The sequence below is a fragment of the Nansenia antarctica genome (assembly GCF_963989245.1).
Source record: "Nansenia antarctica genome assembly, chromosome: 1".
Classification (NCBI taxonomy): domain Eukaryota; kingdom Metazoa; phylum Chordata; class Actinopteri; order Argentiniformes; family Microstomatidae; genus Nansenia; species Nansenia antarctica.
In genome coordinates, this window is record NC_137674.1 from 51,783,084 (window position 1) to 51,800,373 (window position 17,290).

The window sequence follows — 17,290 nt, forward strand, 5'->3', positions numbered from 1 at the left end:
CCACTTTTATCGAAAATTGCACTTAGCTGCGCTAGCTTTCACGCTAATGTTAGACTGAGCACAGCCGTGTCTTTGTTTATGTTGTGAAATAGACAAGTGGCACGAAGCATTGTGACTTATTTACATATATTAACACATATATGACTATATTTAGACATACGTGTATAAGTAATAACGTTAATTTTGCAGGTCATTTCCAGTTGAATAATCAAGTAGCTTGCTGGCCACGTCACTTGGAACAATGGGAAGGAAGAGAGTTGAGGTAGAGGTTCCTGAAGGCTGTGAGTGACTGGCTTTGACAGAGGCTGGATCTAACCTACCATGCTTTATCTTTCAATATTGTTCATCGTTTTAGTATCAAACATGACATTGCAGGCCTTTGAGGAGAGGGTGGGGGAAGGGAGGGAGATAGAGGAGGGCATGAGGAAATCCTGCGTTACTTCAGAATGATGATTGTAAAAAAAGGAAATAATAGAAAGAAAGAAAAACAAAAGGATTGCAAGCTTGGGTTAGGTAACTGGTAGTAGAAAGGAAGCATGATCTGAGTGATGTTAGTGGGCTGTAGTATAGTAGCCTATCTCTGAACAAGCAACATGAACTTGGCATGTCTCTGTGTTTTAGGCTGTGCACTTTGTAGACGCAGTGACAATGCTCCTGACAAGTATGGCGAGAAGATCACACTCAAACAACACAAACTCACTGTGCACTACTTTTGCCTGGTAAGAGTTTTAAAGTGTGTGTGTGTGTGTGTGTGTGTGTGTGTGTGTGTGTGTGTGTGTGTGTGTGTGTGTCTGTGTCTGTGTCTGTGTCTGTGTCTGTGTGTGTGTGTGTGTGTGTGTGTGTGTGTGAGAGAGAGAGAGAGAGAGAGAGAGAGAGAGAGAGAGAGAGAGAGAGAGAGAGAGAGAGAGAGAGAGAGAGAGAGAGAGAGAGAGAGAGAGATGCGTTTAGTGTGAGTGAGTGCATGTGTGATGAAGAGTATGGTAATCTGCAGAGATATTATTGTCAAACGGTCTTGCTTATGGGGAAAATGTGGGTATAAGTGACACAATTTTCGCTGAAAAAAGTACATTTGAGTCTATGCGGTGTATTGCTCATGAAAGCAGTGACAGCTTGAATGTCCAGAGTCAGTTTCATCTATGATGTTGTCTGTCCCAGCTGACGTCCAGCGGAGTGTACCAGCGAGGAGAGGAAGGTGAAGGCATCTATGGGTTCCTGGAGAACGACATCAAGCAGGAGGTCCGCAGAGCCTCCAGACTGGTGAGTGTTGTTAGGTTCAGACTGGTCAGTGTTGTTAGGCTGGTAGTGTTGTTAGGGTCAGACTGGTAGTGTTGTTAGGGTCAGACTGGTAGTGTTGTTAGGTTCAGACTGGTCAGTGTTGTTAGGCTGGTAGTGTTGTTAGGGTCAGACTGGTAGTGTTGTTAGGCTGGTAGTGTTGTTAGCTTCAGACTGGTCAGTGTTGTTAGCTTCAGACTGGTAGTGTTGTTAGGGTCAGACTGGTAGTGTTGCTAGGTTCAGACTGGTAGTGTTGTTAGGCTGGTCAGTGTTGTTAGGGTCAGACTGGTAGTGTTGTTAGGCTGGTAGTGTTGTTAGCTTCAGACTGGTCAGTGTTGTTAGGCTGGTCAGTGTTGTTAGGGTCAGACTGGTAGTGTTGTTAGGCTGGTAGTGTTGTTAGCTTCAGACTGGTCAGTGTTGTTAGGCTGGTAGTGTTGTTAGGCTCAGACTGGTGGTGTTGTTAGGTTCAGACTGGTAGTGTTGTTAGCTTCAGACTGGTAGTGTTGTTAGCTTCAGACTGGTAGTGTTGTTAGGGTCAGACTGGTAGTGTTGTTAGGTTCAGACTGGTGAGTGTTGTTAGGTTCAGACTGGTAGTGTTGTTAGGGTCAGACTGGTAGTGTTGTTAGGTTCAGACTGGTCAGTGTTGTTAGGTTCAGACTGGTAGTGTTGTTAGGTTCAGACTGGTCAGTGTTGTTAGGTTCAGACTGGTAGTGTTGTTAGGTTCAGACTGGTAGTGTTGTTAGGGTCAGACTGGTCAGTGTTGTTAGGCTGGTAATGTTGTTAGGGTCAGACTGGTCAGTGTTGTTAGGTTCAGACTGGTCAGTGTTGTTAGGGTCAGACTGGTAGTGTTGTTAGGTTCAGACTGGTAGTGTTGTTAGGTTCAGACTGGTAGTGTTGTTAGGTTCAGACTGGTAGTGTTGTTAGGTTCAGACTGGTAGTGTTGTTAGGGTCAGACTGGTAGTGTTGTTAGGGTCAGACTGGTAGTGTTGTTAGGTTCAGACTGGTAGTGTTGTTAGGCTGGTAGTGTTGTTAGGGTCAGACTGGTCAGTGTTGTTAGGTTCAGACTGGTAGTGTTGTTAGGGTCAGACTGGTAGTGTTGTTAGGGTCAGACTGGTAGTGTTGTTAGGTTCAGACTGGTAGTGTTGTTAGGCTGGTAGTGTTGTTAGGGTCAGACTGGTGGTGTTGTTAGGTTCAGACTGGTAGTGTTGTTAGGTTCAGACTGGTAGTGTTGTTAGGTTCAGACTGGTAGTGTTGTTAGGGTCAGACTGGTAGTGTTGTTAGGGTCAGACTGGTAGTGTTGTTAGGGTCAGACTGGTAGTGTTGTTAGGTTCAGACTGGTAGTGTTGTTAGGCTGGTAGTGTTGTTAGGGTCAGACTGGTGGTGTTGTTAGGTTCAGACTGGTCAGTGTTGTTAGGTTCAGACTGGTAGTGTTGTTAGGTTCAGACTGGTGGTGTTGTTAGGTTCAGACTGGTAGTGTTGTTAGGTTCAGACTGGTAGTGTTGTTAGGGTCAGACTGGTCAGTGTTGTTAGGTTCAGACTGGAAGTGTTGTTAGGTTCAGACTGGTAGTGTTGTTAGGTTCAGACTGGTAGTGTTGTTAGGTTCAGACTGGTAGTGTTGTTAGGGTCAGACTGGTAGTGTTGTTAGGGTGGTCAGTGTTGTTAGGTTCAGACTGGTAGTGTTGTTAGGTTCAGACTGGAAGTGTTGTTAGGCTGGTAGTGTTGTTAGGGTCAGACTGGTAGTGTTGTTAGGTTCAGACTGGTAGTGTTGTTAGGCTGGTAGTGTTGTTAGGGTCAGACTGGTAGTGTTGTTAGGGTCAGACTGGTAGTGTTGTTAGGCTGGTAGTGTTGTTAGGGTCAGACTGGCAGTGTTGTTAGGTTCAGACTGGTAGTGTTGTTAGGTTCAGACTGATAGTGTTGTTAGGTTCAGACTGGTAGTGTTGTTAGGCTGGTCAGTGTTGTTAGGGTCAGACTGGTAGTGTTGTTAGGGTCAGACTGGTCAGTGTTGTTAGGTTCAGACTGGTCAGTGTTGTTAGGGTCAGACTGGTAGTGTTGTTAGGTTCAGACTGGTCAGTGTTGTTAGGTTCAGACTGGTAGTGTTGTTAGGTTCAGACTGGTCAGTGTTGTTAGGTTCAGACTGGTAGTGTTGTTAGGTTCAGACTGGTCAGTGTTGTTAGGTTCAGACTGGTAGTGTTGTTAGGATGGTAGTGTTGTTAGGGTCAGACTGGTCAGTGTTGTTAGGTTCAGACTGGTCAGTGTTGTTAGGTTCAGACTGGTAGTGTTGTTAGGTTCAGACTGGTCAGTGTTGTTAGGTTCAGACTGGTCAGTGTTGTTAGGGTCAGACTGGTCAGTGTTGTTAGGTTCAGACTGGTAGTGTTGTTAGCTTCAGACTGGTCAGTGTTGTTAGCTTCAGACTGGTCAGTGTTGTTAGGTTCAGACTGGTAGTGTTGTTAGCTTCAGACTGGTAGTGTTGTTAGGGTCAGACTGGTCAGTGTTGTTAGGGTCAGACTGGTCAGTGTTGTTAGGTTCAGACTGGTGGTGTTGTTAGCTTCAGACTGGTCAGTGTTGTTAGGGTCAGACTGGTAGTGTTGTTAGGTTCAGACTGGTCAGTGTTGTTAGGTTCAGACTGGTCAGTGTTGTTAGCTTCAGACTGGTAGTGTTGTTAGCTTCAGACTGGTCAGTGTTGTTAGGGTCAGACTGGTCAGTGTTGTTAGGTTCAGACTGGTAGTGTTGTTAGGGTCAGACTGGTCAGTGTTGTTAGGGTCAGACTGGTCAGTGTTGTTAGCTTCAGACTGGTAGTGTTGTTAGGGTCAGACTGGTCAGTGTTGTTAGGTTCAGACTGGTGGTGTTGTTAGGGTCAGACTGGTAGTGTTGTTAGGTTCAGACTGGTCAGTGTTGTTAGGGTCAGACTGGTAGTGTTGTTAGGGTCAGACTGGTAGTGTTGTTAGGTTCAGACTGGTCAGTGTTGTTAGGGTCAGACTGGTAGTGTTGTTAGGGTCAGACTGGTAGTGTTGTTAGGTTCAGACTGGTCAGTGTTGTTAGGTTCAGACTGGTAGTGTTGTTAGCTTCAGAGGACCTTTACTCTTATTCAATCAAGATGTTGTCTTCTGAATTGATGTTTCTCTCTCTCTCTCTCTCTCTCTCTCTCTCTCTCTCTCTCTCTCTCTCTCTCTCTCTCTCTCTCTCTCTCTCTCTCTCTGTGTGTGTGTAGCACTGCAGTGGCTGCAGGAAGAGTGGTGCATCGGTTGGCTGCTTTGTCAAAAGCTGTAGGAGGATGGTCCACTTTCCCTGTGGGCAACAACAACAGTTTATCTTCCAATTCACAGACCCATTTCGGTAAGTGACAAGAAGAGTGTGTGTGTGTGTGTGTGTGTGTGTGTGTGTGATATCATATGTGGAGGGAAATCCAAAGGATCTGATATCATGCACTGTATGGACATGTCCTCATCACAACAGCGGACCACCTAGAGGTTTGTAAACATCTGATATCTGACTTTAGCGCGAGCGTTCCTTTAAAAAACAGGCACGGCGGCCGGGGGAAATCAACTCTCGGGGGTGGTCTCGGTTCATCTCAGAACCCCCCACGTTTTCCCCCCCATTCACAGAGAGTCTGACTCGTGTGAGACTTAAGTCTCGGTTAAAAGTCACGGTCGTCGTGGCGACCTTTTTCTTTTCCTTTCTTCACCCGTGGACGTGTGTCCCCCAGGTCCTACTGTAAGGAACACCGGCCCACCCAGTCCGCGTCGGTGTCGTCTAGCGCCAGCCTCCCCCAGTCCTGCTCCGTGTGTCTGGACCCTGTAGAACCCGTCCTGTCCTACTCCGTCCTGCGCTGTCCGGCCTGCCACGCCAGCTGGTTCCACAGAGACTGTGTCCAGGTAAGATAGGAATTATTTATTTATTGATTTGTTTGTTTATCCTTTACTTAACCAGGGGGGTATTCCATCGACAACGCTAAAGGAAAATCCAGGCTTATTGTGATTCAAGTCTCATGAGAGTTCATCCAAAAATAAGCCTGGATTTTTCCTTTATCAAGGTTGATGGAATACCCCCCAGAGAAGTCACGTTGAGATACGACACGTGGGGTATTCCATCAACGTCGCTAAAGGAAAATCCAGGCTTTTTAAAAAAATAATATTATATACAAGTCTCGCAAGATTGATCAAAATAAGCCTGGATTGTCCTTTAGCGTCATGTGGGTTGGAGTCTTTCCGATATTCTGATACACATTTTGTCTGACCTGGCGAGAACAGATGCAGACCAACTTGATTCAATAAACCAAATCAATCCATCCACCCCCCCCCCCCCCCCCCCCACAGCACCAAGCCCACAGCGCTGGGAAGCACTTCTTCAGGTGTACGCTCTGCAGCAACAAGGACCAGCTCCAGGAGGAGATGCTGCGCATGGGCATCTACGTACCTGAGAGGTACACCTCACCTGTTAGAGTGGAGCGCTACATACTGGACTGTGTTGGAATGCTATGTATTAGAGCTTCTGTTTTCATCTACGGCCCCAGCTCTGCTTGTTCTGTAGCCCACCCCTCTGACCCTCGCTGTCCCTCCGTACCAGGGGAGGCTGGTGGAGGTAGAAATCAGAGGACGGGCTCATATTGTAACGCCATGGGATAGAATGGAGAAAGGGATCAAAACCTATTACAATTCTTCATTCCATTCCGTGCATTACAATGACCCCAGCCTCTGATTTCTACCTCCGCTGGCCTCCCCTTCTCCATACACAGCAATGGTTCTTAGGAGTGGACTCACTCTGGGCTGAGCACACACATATAGGATGACCAGACTAAACACACAGATATGGGATGACCAGGCTATTAAGAATTTCCTGTTGTGGGCGTCACAGAGATGCATCCTGGGAGTTGGAGGAGAACGCCTTCGGAGAACTGCTGCAGGTGTACCAGCACTGTGACGCTCTGGAATGTATGTCCCGCAGAGGACGGGCGGACTCCTCACACACCGGGTAAGGTGTGTGCGTGTGTGTGCGTGTGTGTGCATGCTTGTGCGTGTGCACGTGTGTGTGTGTCTCTGTGTGCATGTGCTTTACAAATGTAAGCAAGTTACCTGCAGCATTACATTACATTCCGATTCAAACAATTACCGTGGATCTACGTGCACGCCAGAGAACGTTCCATTTCAAAGTTTAACGTGGTCGTGCCACTTAATTAATGTGTTCTCTGCCAGCATTAATGTTTTCATTCAAAGACATGATTTGCCAGATTTTCTAGGCATGATTGTTTTAATTTTGAGTTATTTCATGAAGTTGAATTTGGTTTTGAATTTGAAATTATTGATTAGTTGTGTCCTTATTTGTCGATAATCCAATGTGACAACTTGCCCGACGTAGTGTGACACTTTATCCCCTGATGGGGAAATTGTCACAAATGCACAATGTATTTCATGGTAGGGATGCACGATATGCATTTTTTCCAACCGATACCGATAACCGATGTTTACCCGCTTCTCGTGGCCGATAACCGATATGATAACCGATATGAGAACAGATATAATTTCACAGTTGATAACCTGTAGTTCATGCACACCTGAAGGTAAGAAAGGCTATGTAGTGAGCAAAGATTGATGATTTAATATTCCATAGTGATCTCACCAAATCTAACTTACATCACTATTGTTAACACAACAAAGAGAACACTTCTGACTCTTCAAATGTTGAAATCTTAACTGTAACTTCAATGGAATCCCAAGCTGTGCCGTCCAGCCATTTTCGCCGTTCACTCATGAGTCAAATGCCAGTAGATTCGCGTCTTGCTCCCTTTAACACATGTCGGCGTTTCCCTGGTTGCGAGATCTAAACTACTAGAACTGAAAGCGGCAGGTAACAGGCACGTAACATCCATATGCTGTATATATAAATAAATATATATATTATATATATTGACTACCAGCAAGACACCGGAGCACTCGTATCTATAACAAACGTGGAGATATGAGCCCCGCATCAGTCAGCCTTTCCGTAGAAATACATCGCTCCGTTATATATCTAACGTTACATGTTTTAAGGCTGATCTGTGCATGATAGTGCTGCATTATGTTGATCTATTTATATCGATCTATTCTTGCCAATTCCTTATTACCAGTGGAAAGGGGGAAGGCTAAAACACTTTGAATGGAATAGATAGGACTTTCCGTTCAATGGAGGAAGCATGATACTCGCGAGTTCATCTCGCTTTTCTCCCCGTTGATGTATTAAACAATCTAAGCAATCTAATCAGAGCAGTTGTTATTATGTAATATTATTGATGGATGTGCCATTTTTGATGGAGAGCAGTGAGCGGATGACTGGATGTGAGCATGTATTTGACTAATGCCGATAGATTCGCGTCTTGCTCCGAAACCGGAGCTGTCGGCGCAGACAGGATTTTACAGCGTTCCTTCAAACTATCGTAATTCATGAACTATATGCCCAATCTAAAAAATTCAAACAGTTTCTGAAAGCAGTTGAACAGTTGAACTTTCTTATGCTTATTGCGGTAGTTCACCAAACTTTTGACGAACATGTATTGCAAATTGCAAACGCATCTGCCTCAGAAACTCTGAAAAACGTCCACACCGGGGAAGCCATGTTTCGCTCTCGTCTCTACACTGCGTGGCTGTACGCAGGCGCAGCATCATGAGCGCGACAACCGGAACCGGAAATATTTCCGGCTTCATATTATCGGCTCTATATCGGCTAAAATGTAATAAAACCGATAAATATTTAATAACATTAATTTACCAATATCGGGCCGATAATATCGTGCATCCCTATTTCATGGTGTACAACTCTGTACTGAAATAAGATATGAAGATACTAAATATGTGCCCAAGACTTCCTTCTTTCATTTGGTATGATTTATACCATTGTGATGTATTGTGCCCAATAAATGTTAGACAGCCTGTGACAACATACCCCGCGCCTTTTTTTGACAAGGGAGCATAAACACCGGCAAAGGTGCTGGTGTTTCGTCCGAAGACATTTTGTGATATGTTGTGATAACTTAACCCATCTATATTCCATTTGCTTCCAGTTGGTTTGAAATCCTGCGTTGCAAGCTCTGTGGGTCCAGCGGCACCCATCGGAAGTGTTCGTCCCTAAAGCTGTCAGAGACCAACTGGGTGTGTGTGGACTGTGATACCGCCGTGGCCGGGAGAGGTAAGGCCATCCACCGAGGAGCCTGGTTCTTTTTTTGCCTTTGTGCCCTATGTTTTTGCCTTTGTGCCTTATGTTTTTTATTCCACTAGGGAGGAGTTTTTCCCTTAACTTGCTTTTCTACAGTTGGGCCACTGTTAAGGTATCTATAGGTATCCGACGGTAGTCTAGAGGCCGGACGTTCGCCAGTTTGACTGCCGTCATGCCCTTGAGCAAGGCAGTTAACCCCTAAGCGCTCCAGAGGCGCTGACTATGGCTGACCCTGTGCCTAGAGCAAACATTTTTACATTTCTTTGTACTTGTGCAATGATAAAGAGGTTGAATCTAAATGTGTACCGAGTGTGTCCCCTGATGCGGTGTGGTCTCTGTCTATAATGAATGAATGAATGGACTTTATTGTCATTGCTACAGTACAGGTACCAAACAACGAAATTTAGGAGGGGTGGCTCCCCTGGTGTTAGGAAAGGGGAAAAAAAACACTTTTAGAAAAAGAATAAAATCACAAGAAGGTAAGGAGCTGGTTTACATAAATAAAGGCTATGTACACAATCCACTGTACTATACTGCACAGATAGTCAACTAGGGTTGTCATATTGCACAAAAGTATTTTTTCACGTTATTTAAAGTGTCACAGTTTGCAGGCTTGAAATGTACATGTTTGTGCCTCAGCACTAGCTGCCATACAATCCGTCCAGACTGTCCTGGGCCCAGAACTTAGGCCTTTGCTGTGTTCAGGGCCTTGACGGCGCTGTGGTAGAAGCAGTTCTTCAGTCTGTTTGTCTTAGCGGCCAGGGTCCTGTACCTCCTTTTCGAGGGCAGCCTGATAAAGTGTACGTGCCCAGGGTGGGTCGGGTCCCTGGAGATCTTGGAGGCCTTCCTGAGACAGCGTGTGTTGTACAGCTCTTCCAGAGAGGGGAGGGGGGCGCCGGTGATCTTCTGTGCTGTTCTCACGACTCTCTGTAGCGCGTTTCTCTCCGCTGTTGTGCAGCTGTAGAACCAGTTGCAGATGCCGTAGGTGAGGATGCTCTCCACTGCGCCGCGGTAGAAGGCCACCAGTATCTCCTGCTTGTTGTGTTCTTTCCTGAGGCATCTCAGGGTGTATAGCCGCTGTTGTGCCCTCTTGATGGTGCCTTTTGTGTTGTCCTTCCAGGCCAGGTCATCCCGCATGTGATGTCCCAGGAATCGGAGGGTTGAGACTCTCTCCACGCTCTCTCCGTCGATGAGCAGGGGCTGGATCTCGGACTTTTTCCTCCTGAAGTCTACGATGAATTCCTGGGTCTTTGACTTGTTTAGCAGCAGGTTGTTAACCTTGCACAGCTTGCTCAGTTGCTCTACCTCCTCCCTGTACGCCGCCTCGTCCCACCACGGTGGTGTCGTCTGCAAACTTTACGATGTAGTTGCTGGGGTGGACGGGGGTGAAGTCGTGGGTGTAGAGGTTGTAGAGGATGGGGCTTAGCACGCAGCCCTGGGGGGACCCAGTGCTGAGGCTGAGGGCTGTGGAGGTGTGGGGGCCCACCCGCACCCTCTGAGGGCGGTCGGTCAGGAAGTCCTTGATCCACGCACATATAGAGTGTGATAGACCCAGGTCTAGTAGTTTGGTCACTAGCCTGTTTGGAAGGATGGTGTTGAAGGCGGAGCTGAAGTCCACGAAGAGCAGTCTCGCGTAGCTGTTTCCCCTCTCCAGGTGGGATAGAGTGGCGTGGAGAGTCGTCGCTATGGCGTCCTCTGTGGACCTGTGGGCTCTGTAGGCGAACTGGTATGGATCCAGGTTGGGCGGGAGGCGTGTGAGTATGTGGGCCCGGACTAGTTTCTCGAAGCACTTCATGATGATTGGTGTGAGTGCCACCGGGCGGTAGTCGTTTAGGCAGCTCACCGTGCTTTTCTTCGGGACTGGGATGATAGTTGAGGTTTTCAGGCAGGGTGGGACGGTGGCCTGGGACAGGGACTGGTTAAAGATGTTGGTGAAAACCCCGGCCAGCTGGTCGGCGCAGTCTCTCAGCACCCGTCCCAGGACGCCATCCGGGCCCGAGGCTTTCCTGGGGTCCACCGCCTTCAGTACGCGTCTCACCTCATGCTCTGTGAGGGTGAGGCTGCTGAGAGCTGGAGAGAGTGGTGTTTGTGTTGCGGTTACCTCCGTTCGCCCCTCGTCGAACCGGGCGTGGAAGGTGTTCAGCTTTCCCGCCAGCAGGGGGTCGTCCTCTGCGGCTGTGAGCCTGTCGGCTCTGAAGTTTGTCATCTGCTGAACCCCCTGCCACATCCGCCTGGAGTCGTTGCTCAGGAGGCATTCCTCAATCTTCACTCTGTGCTCTGCCTTGGCCGCTTTGATGCCTCGCTTTAGGTTGGCCCTGGTGGAGCTGTACAGCGGTGTGCTCTTCCCTGCGAAGAAGGCGTTGTCCCTCTCGTTGATCAGTTTTTGGACCTTCCCAGTCATCCATGGCTTTGTGTTGGGGTAGACCCGGACCCGTTTGTCCACGGTGACTGAGTTGGTGCAGTTCACTATGTGGTTCAGAACCGACGACGTGTACTGTTCCAGGTCCTCATGCTCATATTCCTGCCATAGGGTGTCATTTAGGCAGATCTGCAGTGGAGCGGACCTTAACCTTCTGGCCAGGTTATGACAGTCTTAGTGGTGATGGGAGCACTTTTCCCCATTGTAGTGTATGCAGGAATCAGGAGGATTGACACATGGTCAGACATGCCTAGATGAGCTAGCGGACTAGCCTTGTAAGCACGTTTGATGTTGGTGTATACCTTATCCAGTGTTTTTTCTCCTCTCGTTGCACATTTCACATGCTGATAGAACCAGTGTGTCTCTGTCTATAACCAGTGTGTCTCTGTCTATAACCAGTGTGTCTCTGTCTATAACCAGTGTGGTCTCTGTCTATAACCAGTGTGTCTCTGTCTATAACCAGTGTGGTCTCTGTCTATAACCAGTGTGGTCTCTGTCTATAACCAGTGTGTCTCTGTCTATAACCAGTGTGGTCTCTGTCTATAACCAGTGTGTCTCTGTCTATAACCAGTGTGGTCTCTGTCTATAACCAGTGTGTCTCTGTCTATAACCAGTGTGGTCTCTGTCTATAACCAGTGTGGTCTCTGTCTATAACCAGTGTGTCTCTGTCTATAACAGTGTGTCTCTGTCTATAACCAGTGTGTCTCTGTCTATAACCAGTGTGGTCTCTGTCTATAACCAGTGTGTCTCTGTCTATAACCAGTGTGGTCTCTGTCTATAACCAGTGTGGTCTCTGTCTATAACCAGTGTGTCTCTGTCTATAACCAGCGTGGTCTCTGTCTATAACAGTGTGTCTCTGTCTATAACCAGTGTGGTCTCTGTCTATAACCAGTGTGTCTCTGTCTATAACCAGTGTGTCTCTGTCTATAACCAGTTATATATCCTGTTTCCTCCAGGACTTTTCACATAAGTGGCGGGGTGGTGATTTTTCGCGTGCACGCGCATGAAACGCGCACTGGCGCTCAAACCAAAGACGTAATTTCACCAAAAACTAGAGGGTGGCAACATTTTTTTTTTTTAAATAGAGGTTATGTCATTAAAGCCGAGCAGGTGATTTTATATAGAAGGTGATCAAATCAAATCAAATCAAATTTTATTTGTATAGCGCATTTCTTAAAAGATGCAACTCAATGAGCTTTACACAATGAAAATGTTCAGTCAATCAGTCAATCAATCAATCAATACTGACAGAGCCGCGAGCAGGCAAAAGTAAAAACCTGTACACTATGTAGCCAGGAAAAATTCCCTTGCAGCCCTCTACACATAGAGCGACTACTAGCCAGTTTGCCTACCAGTACCCAGCGGTGGGCCCCCACACCCCCCCCCCCCCGGGGAGCCCCCGCCGCCCCACGCACCCAGCCCGCCCTACCACCAACACACCCGGCCCAGCCAAGCAAGCACAGACCCAAGAGGCCCCGCACAAGGACGGCCAAGCAGGTGCCCGGCGGCGGAACAGACCAGGCACACAAGTCAAGTCAAGTCAACTTTATTTGTATAGCACCTTACGTACAGCAATGCTGAGCCAAAGTGCTTCACAGTAAAAATAGATAAAATGCAGGAAACAAGCAAGCACAATGCACACAACACAATGCAACACAAAACATGGCAAAATCAAAAGAGAAGACAAAAGGACCAAAACAATAAAACAATAAGACAATAAGAGCCAGGGACCTACAACAAAAACCACAAGATAATAAAAGCCAGGGACCAATAGCTAGGTGGGGGGGAAGGCTAGGGAAAACAGGTATGTTTTAAGGAAAGATTTAAACATCTCCAGGGTCTGAGCAGCCCGTACGTGGAGGGGGAGGCTGTTCCAGAGTTTAGGTGCAGCAGCCGAAAAAGCTCTGTTCCCCCTGGTTTTCAGCCTGGTTCTGGGCACCACCAGCAGCAGCTGGTCTGCTGATCTGAGGGATCTGGAAGGGGTGTGGCGGTGCAAGAGCTCAGAGAGGTAAAGGGGGGCCAGTCCATTTAGTGCTTTAAAAATGGTCAGGGACACAGGGAAGCCGGGGGGCCCCAAGGGAAGGCCAAGGGCCACCGGCACAAAGCAAGCAAGCAAGGGCAAAAACCTGTACACCATGTATCCAGGAAAAATTCCTTGCATATTATCGGCGTACACACTGTCCATAAATTTAGTGTTATATCTGCATCGTTCTGCATCCAGCATGGTCACAGGTCCTGCCAAAAGAGAATCTTAAACACAGTTATGATGCAACAACACAATAAAGACAATAAAGATGACAGCAATACAACCTGATGGTGGTCCTGGTACACCCTTGTACCGGTTCCAGTACTGCTCTAGGTGCTACTGGGAGCTGACAGTGCCTCATCAGCACCCGGGTCCATTTTCCTGTCAACACAAATCTCAAAACACGAGTATGGTGTAATGGCCTAGTGATCCTAGTTCTATAATGTCCAATGTCTCCCTTAGTATCAAAAGGCGACATTGAATAAGTAGGTTTTGAGGTCACGCTTAAAAATGTCCTGAGTTTTAGACAACCTCAGGCCCTCAGGTAGGGTGTTCCACAATCTAGGAGCATATATGCTAAAAGCTGATCCTCCAAATCTCTTTGTCCTAGCCTCTGGCACTATTAAAAGTTCCGTGCCACTAGACCGTAGGGGTCTAGCTGGTGTTTATCTTATGAGCATGTCCACCATGTAATTGGGTGCATCGCAGTGGAGTGATTTATAGACTAGTAAAAGGATCTTAAAGTCTATTCTATGACTGACAGGGAGCCAGTGTAGTGATCTCAAGACAGGTGTGATGTGCGCTCTTCGTTTGGTCCTAGTAAGGACACGAGCAGCAGCATTTTGAACCATTTGTAGTCTATTAATCATTTTTTTGGGGAGACCTGTCAGGAGAGCATTACAGTAATCTAGCCTACTAGTAACAAAAGCATGCATTAATTTTTCAGTGTCTGCCTGGGAGAGAAATGATTGTACCTTAGTGATGTTTCTTAGATGGTAGAAGGATGTTTTAATAGTATTATTAATATGAGTTTCAAAATTTAGATCTGGGTCAATTATGACACCAACATTCCTAGCCTGACACTTAGTGTTAAGAGCTAGTGTTTTCAAGTGTGCAGATAATTTCTCTCTCCCAGTTTTCTCGCCAATGATCAATACCTCTGTTTTTTCTTGATTGAGTTGGAGAAAGTTTTGTGTCATCCAAATATTAATATCGGCAATACAATCTATCAGGTGGTCGATCATCTTGTAGTCGTTGGGAGTTACTGAGATATAAAGCTGAGTGTCGTCAGCATAGCTGTGGTACATGATCAAATACCAAGATATCCTACAGCTGCAGCAGAACATGCGGAACGCGCATACAGCACTGAACATCGGTTACCGTATAATATACATGTGACTGACAGATACGCCCAAGACACTGACACACACAGAAAGATCATCAGCTCATCGAATATGAAGTACACGAGAGATAATCAGCTCATCGAATATGAAGTACACAAGAGTAGAGTACACATGGAACCGGGAACGCGCATACAGCGCTGAACAACATCTGTAGAATGTAAACTTGTGACTGACAGTCACATACATACATACACACACACACACAATGAAAGGTCATCACTCATCAATACGAAGTAGGCCTACATGAGAGTACACGCACAAAACCGACTAACGTTACTCACTAACTGTTTACACAAGTAAAATCACAGTGTGACAGATTCGGTAAACAACCAACAGCAAGGTAATGCATCAGCTGAGTTAAAGAAAACCAATTCTTACCTTTAATGACAGCGACATGAACCCTGTTTACCCGTACCTCCGCCGTTCTGTTCGTGATGATTTTAGAGGCAATAGATTATTTTTGCCCCGCGCATTTTGCCCTGTAATTAGACCATGCGACCACACCTTGTGTCTCTTATTGTCCAAATGTTCCCTGAATTTTAGCTGCATGTTTTTCCAGCATGTAACTCCGTTGTCAATAAAAATCCGACTCCCCTTCTTTCCCCCTGCCAATACTGTGTCGTTTATGACATTTACCAACGTTTATGCTAGTCGCTAGTCACAGTCGTCGCTGATGATGTTGCATTTTCGATTAGGATACGGGATTAAAGGCACCGGCGATGGGCGAAGAGAAAGAGAGCAGAGTGATTTCCTGAAATCCAAATGTTCCTCGAAATTCGGACCGATCACAAAACTGTTTTGCAAGCGCGTTGCCTCGCGCCGCGCGCCTGTTGAGAGCGATTCAGTCTCGATTGCAGTGCGAACACAAACGACGAGGTTAATTGCAACATTGTAACATATTGTAATTTACTACACCCTAAATCGTAACGAAATGTAGGTCTGGAAGCGGCCTAAATCTAGCTTCAATCTGCTTTTTTTCTGTTCTCCGGTCATAATAACTGAATGAATTAGTGGCGGAGAAAATTCATTTGTGGCGGCCCGCCACGAATTAATGCATATAGAGGAAACACTGGTGTGTCTCTGTCTATAACCAATGTGTCTCTCTCTATAACCAGTGTGTCTCTGTCTATAACCAGTGTGTCTCTGTCAGTGGCGGCTGGCCAATAGAGGGTGCTAGGGCGCCGCCCCCACCTTCCAACGCGGCCCCACTTCCTAGTTGCTACTTGTAAAAGATTTGGTCTCTGTCTTAGATTTGGTCTCTGTCTATAACTGTGTTGTGTCTCTCCACAGTGTCCAGACACGGCTCTCCTCAGGCAGCAGAGCAGGGCAGGACGAGGACAGCCAAACACCGCCTGTCCTCCCGCCTGTCCTCCGCCCAGTCCAACGTCATCCTCAAAAGGTACGTCTGCTGTACCTCCTGTGACCCGGCGGGGAGGCTGGTGGAGGTAGAGGTCGGAGGACGGGTTCAAATGTGCTTTTAACTTATTCCGTTCCATTCATTGCGATGAGCCTGTCCTCCGATTTCTACCTCCCACCAGCCTCCCGTTTACATTTACATTTTTGGTGTTGAGAGCAGACTCCTTTATCCAAAAGTGAATCAATCATCTATCCATCAGTCAATGCTGTAATCAATAGGGCTGGGTATCGCCACTAAATTCCCAAAACGATTCGATTCTGATTCACAAGGTTTCGATTCACGATTCCATTCGATTCGAGTCTGATTCAATTATTTAGTTACAATGACAATTTTGCTTGAATATGAAAGAGATTCTCAGAACTAATGCTATACATGGTTCAAGGAACCCTCTAACATGTTGCATTGTTAAAAATATCAATGTTTACATTAAGAATTGACTCCAAAGCAGTTACATGAATGTACTTTTTATTGGAACATAAATGAACATGACCAGAATTGACCAACACAAGTTGTGCAAAATCAGACACTACAGAAGGTGCTTTCTTTACTGCAGCCAGTGTAAATATAGGGGCTACAAACATAGCCTACCTGTAAATAAGACTCATCCCTCAGGAAAACATACAATTTGCTGTAGTGTTGATTGTCTCAAATAGCATATTTGCATTAGAAATTAAAATGTGCAAAACACTGAAAATAGTGCAATAGATGAGGGTATTTGGGGGGGGAAAATAAACTCTTGACATTGCAAACCGTAAAGTCCATGAAACTACAGCCCTTCATGACTGCTTCTTCATGACTGCTTCTTCATGACTGCTTCTTCATGACTGCTTCTCCATTACTGCTTTCTCACTTTTTGGTGATTTTTCTGCAAGAAAAGGAGCTGATGTACAAGTTGCGACATCATGTTTCACATTTGCATACATGTTTGGGATTATCACTTCACTCAACTGTAGCGTGGTTCTAGTACTCTACAAGGCTTCGAACGGGTGTATATCCTTGCATATGAAACAACGCTGTACGGGTGTATATCCTTGCATATGAAACAACGCTGTACGGGCGTATATCCTTGCATATGAAACAACGCTGTACGGGTGTATATCCTTGCATATGAAACAACGCTGTACGGGTGTATATCCTTGCATATGAAACAGCGCTGTATGGGTGTATATCCTTGCATATGAAACTTCTGACAGCCTCTGTTATTTTTTGGGCGCATGGAGAATTGGATTGTAACAAACAAGCGTCTTCTCCAGTGAGGCTTGTTCCGGATCTGCTTTTGCATACTGGTCTGGTCTGGTCTGGGTGATGTCTCATACGTCACGTCTGGTCTGGGTGATGTCTCATACATCTGGTCTGGGTGATGTCTCATACGTCACGTCTCAGTGTTTCCTCCAAGATTTTTCACATTTGTGGCGGAGTGGTCCATTTTCGCATGCACGCGCATGAAACGCGCACTGGCGCTCAAAACAAAGACGTAATTTCACCGAAAACTAGAGGGTGGCAACATAAAAATAAATTAATAATAGTGGTTAAGCCATTAAAGCCGAACAGGTATAGAAGGTGATCAA

General features: G+C 46.3%; 1 protein-coding gene across 1 annotated transcript in view; it reads left to right on the forward strand.

Annotated features, from left to right (window-relative positions):
* g2e3 (G2/M-phase specific E3 ubiquitin protein ligase) overlaps window positions 1-17,290 on the forward strand; it is a gene marked incomplete at both ends in the record, with an annotated part of 51,110 nt that overhangs the window by 20,143 nt on the left and 13,677 nt on the right. Inside the window, 8 exons of the mRNA XM_080523887.1 lie at window positions 622-719; window positions 1,156-1,257; window positions 4,481-4,605; window positions 4,976-5,144; window positions 5,586-5,692; window positions 6,124-6,240; window positions 8,306-8,430; window positions 15,596-15,750. Of these exons, the coding sequence (XP_080380013.1) occupies window positions 622-719; window positions 1,156-1,257; window positions 4,481-4,605; window positions 4,976-5,144; window positions 5,586-5,692; window positions 6,124-6,240; window positions 8,306-8,430; window positions 15,596-15,750 (998 nt within the window). The remainder of the gene's footprint in view (window positions 1-621; window positions 720-1,155; window positions 1,258-4,480; window positions 4,606-4,975; window positions 5,145-5,585; window positions 5,693-6,123; window positions 6,241-8,305; window positions 8,431-15,595; window positions 15,751-17,290) is intronic.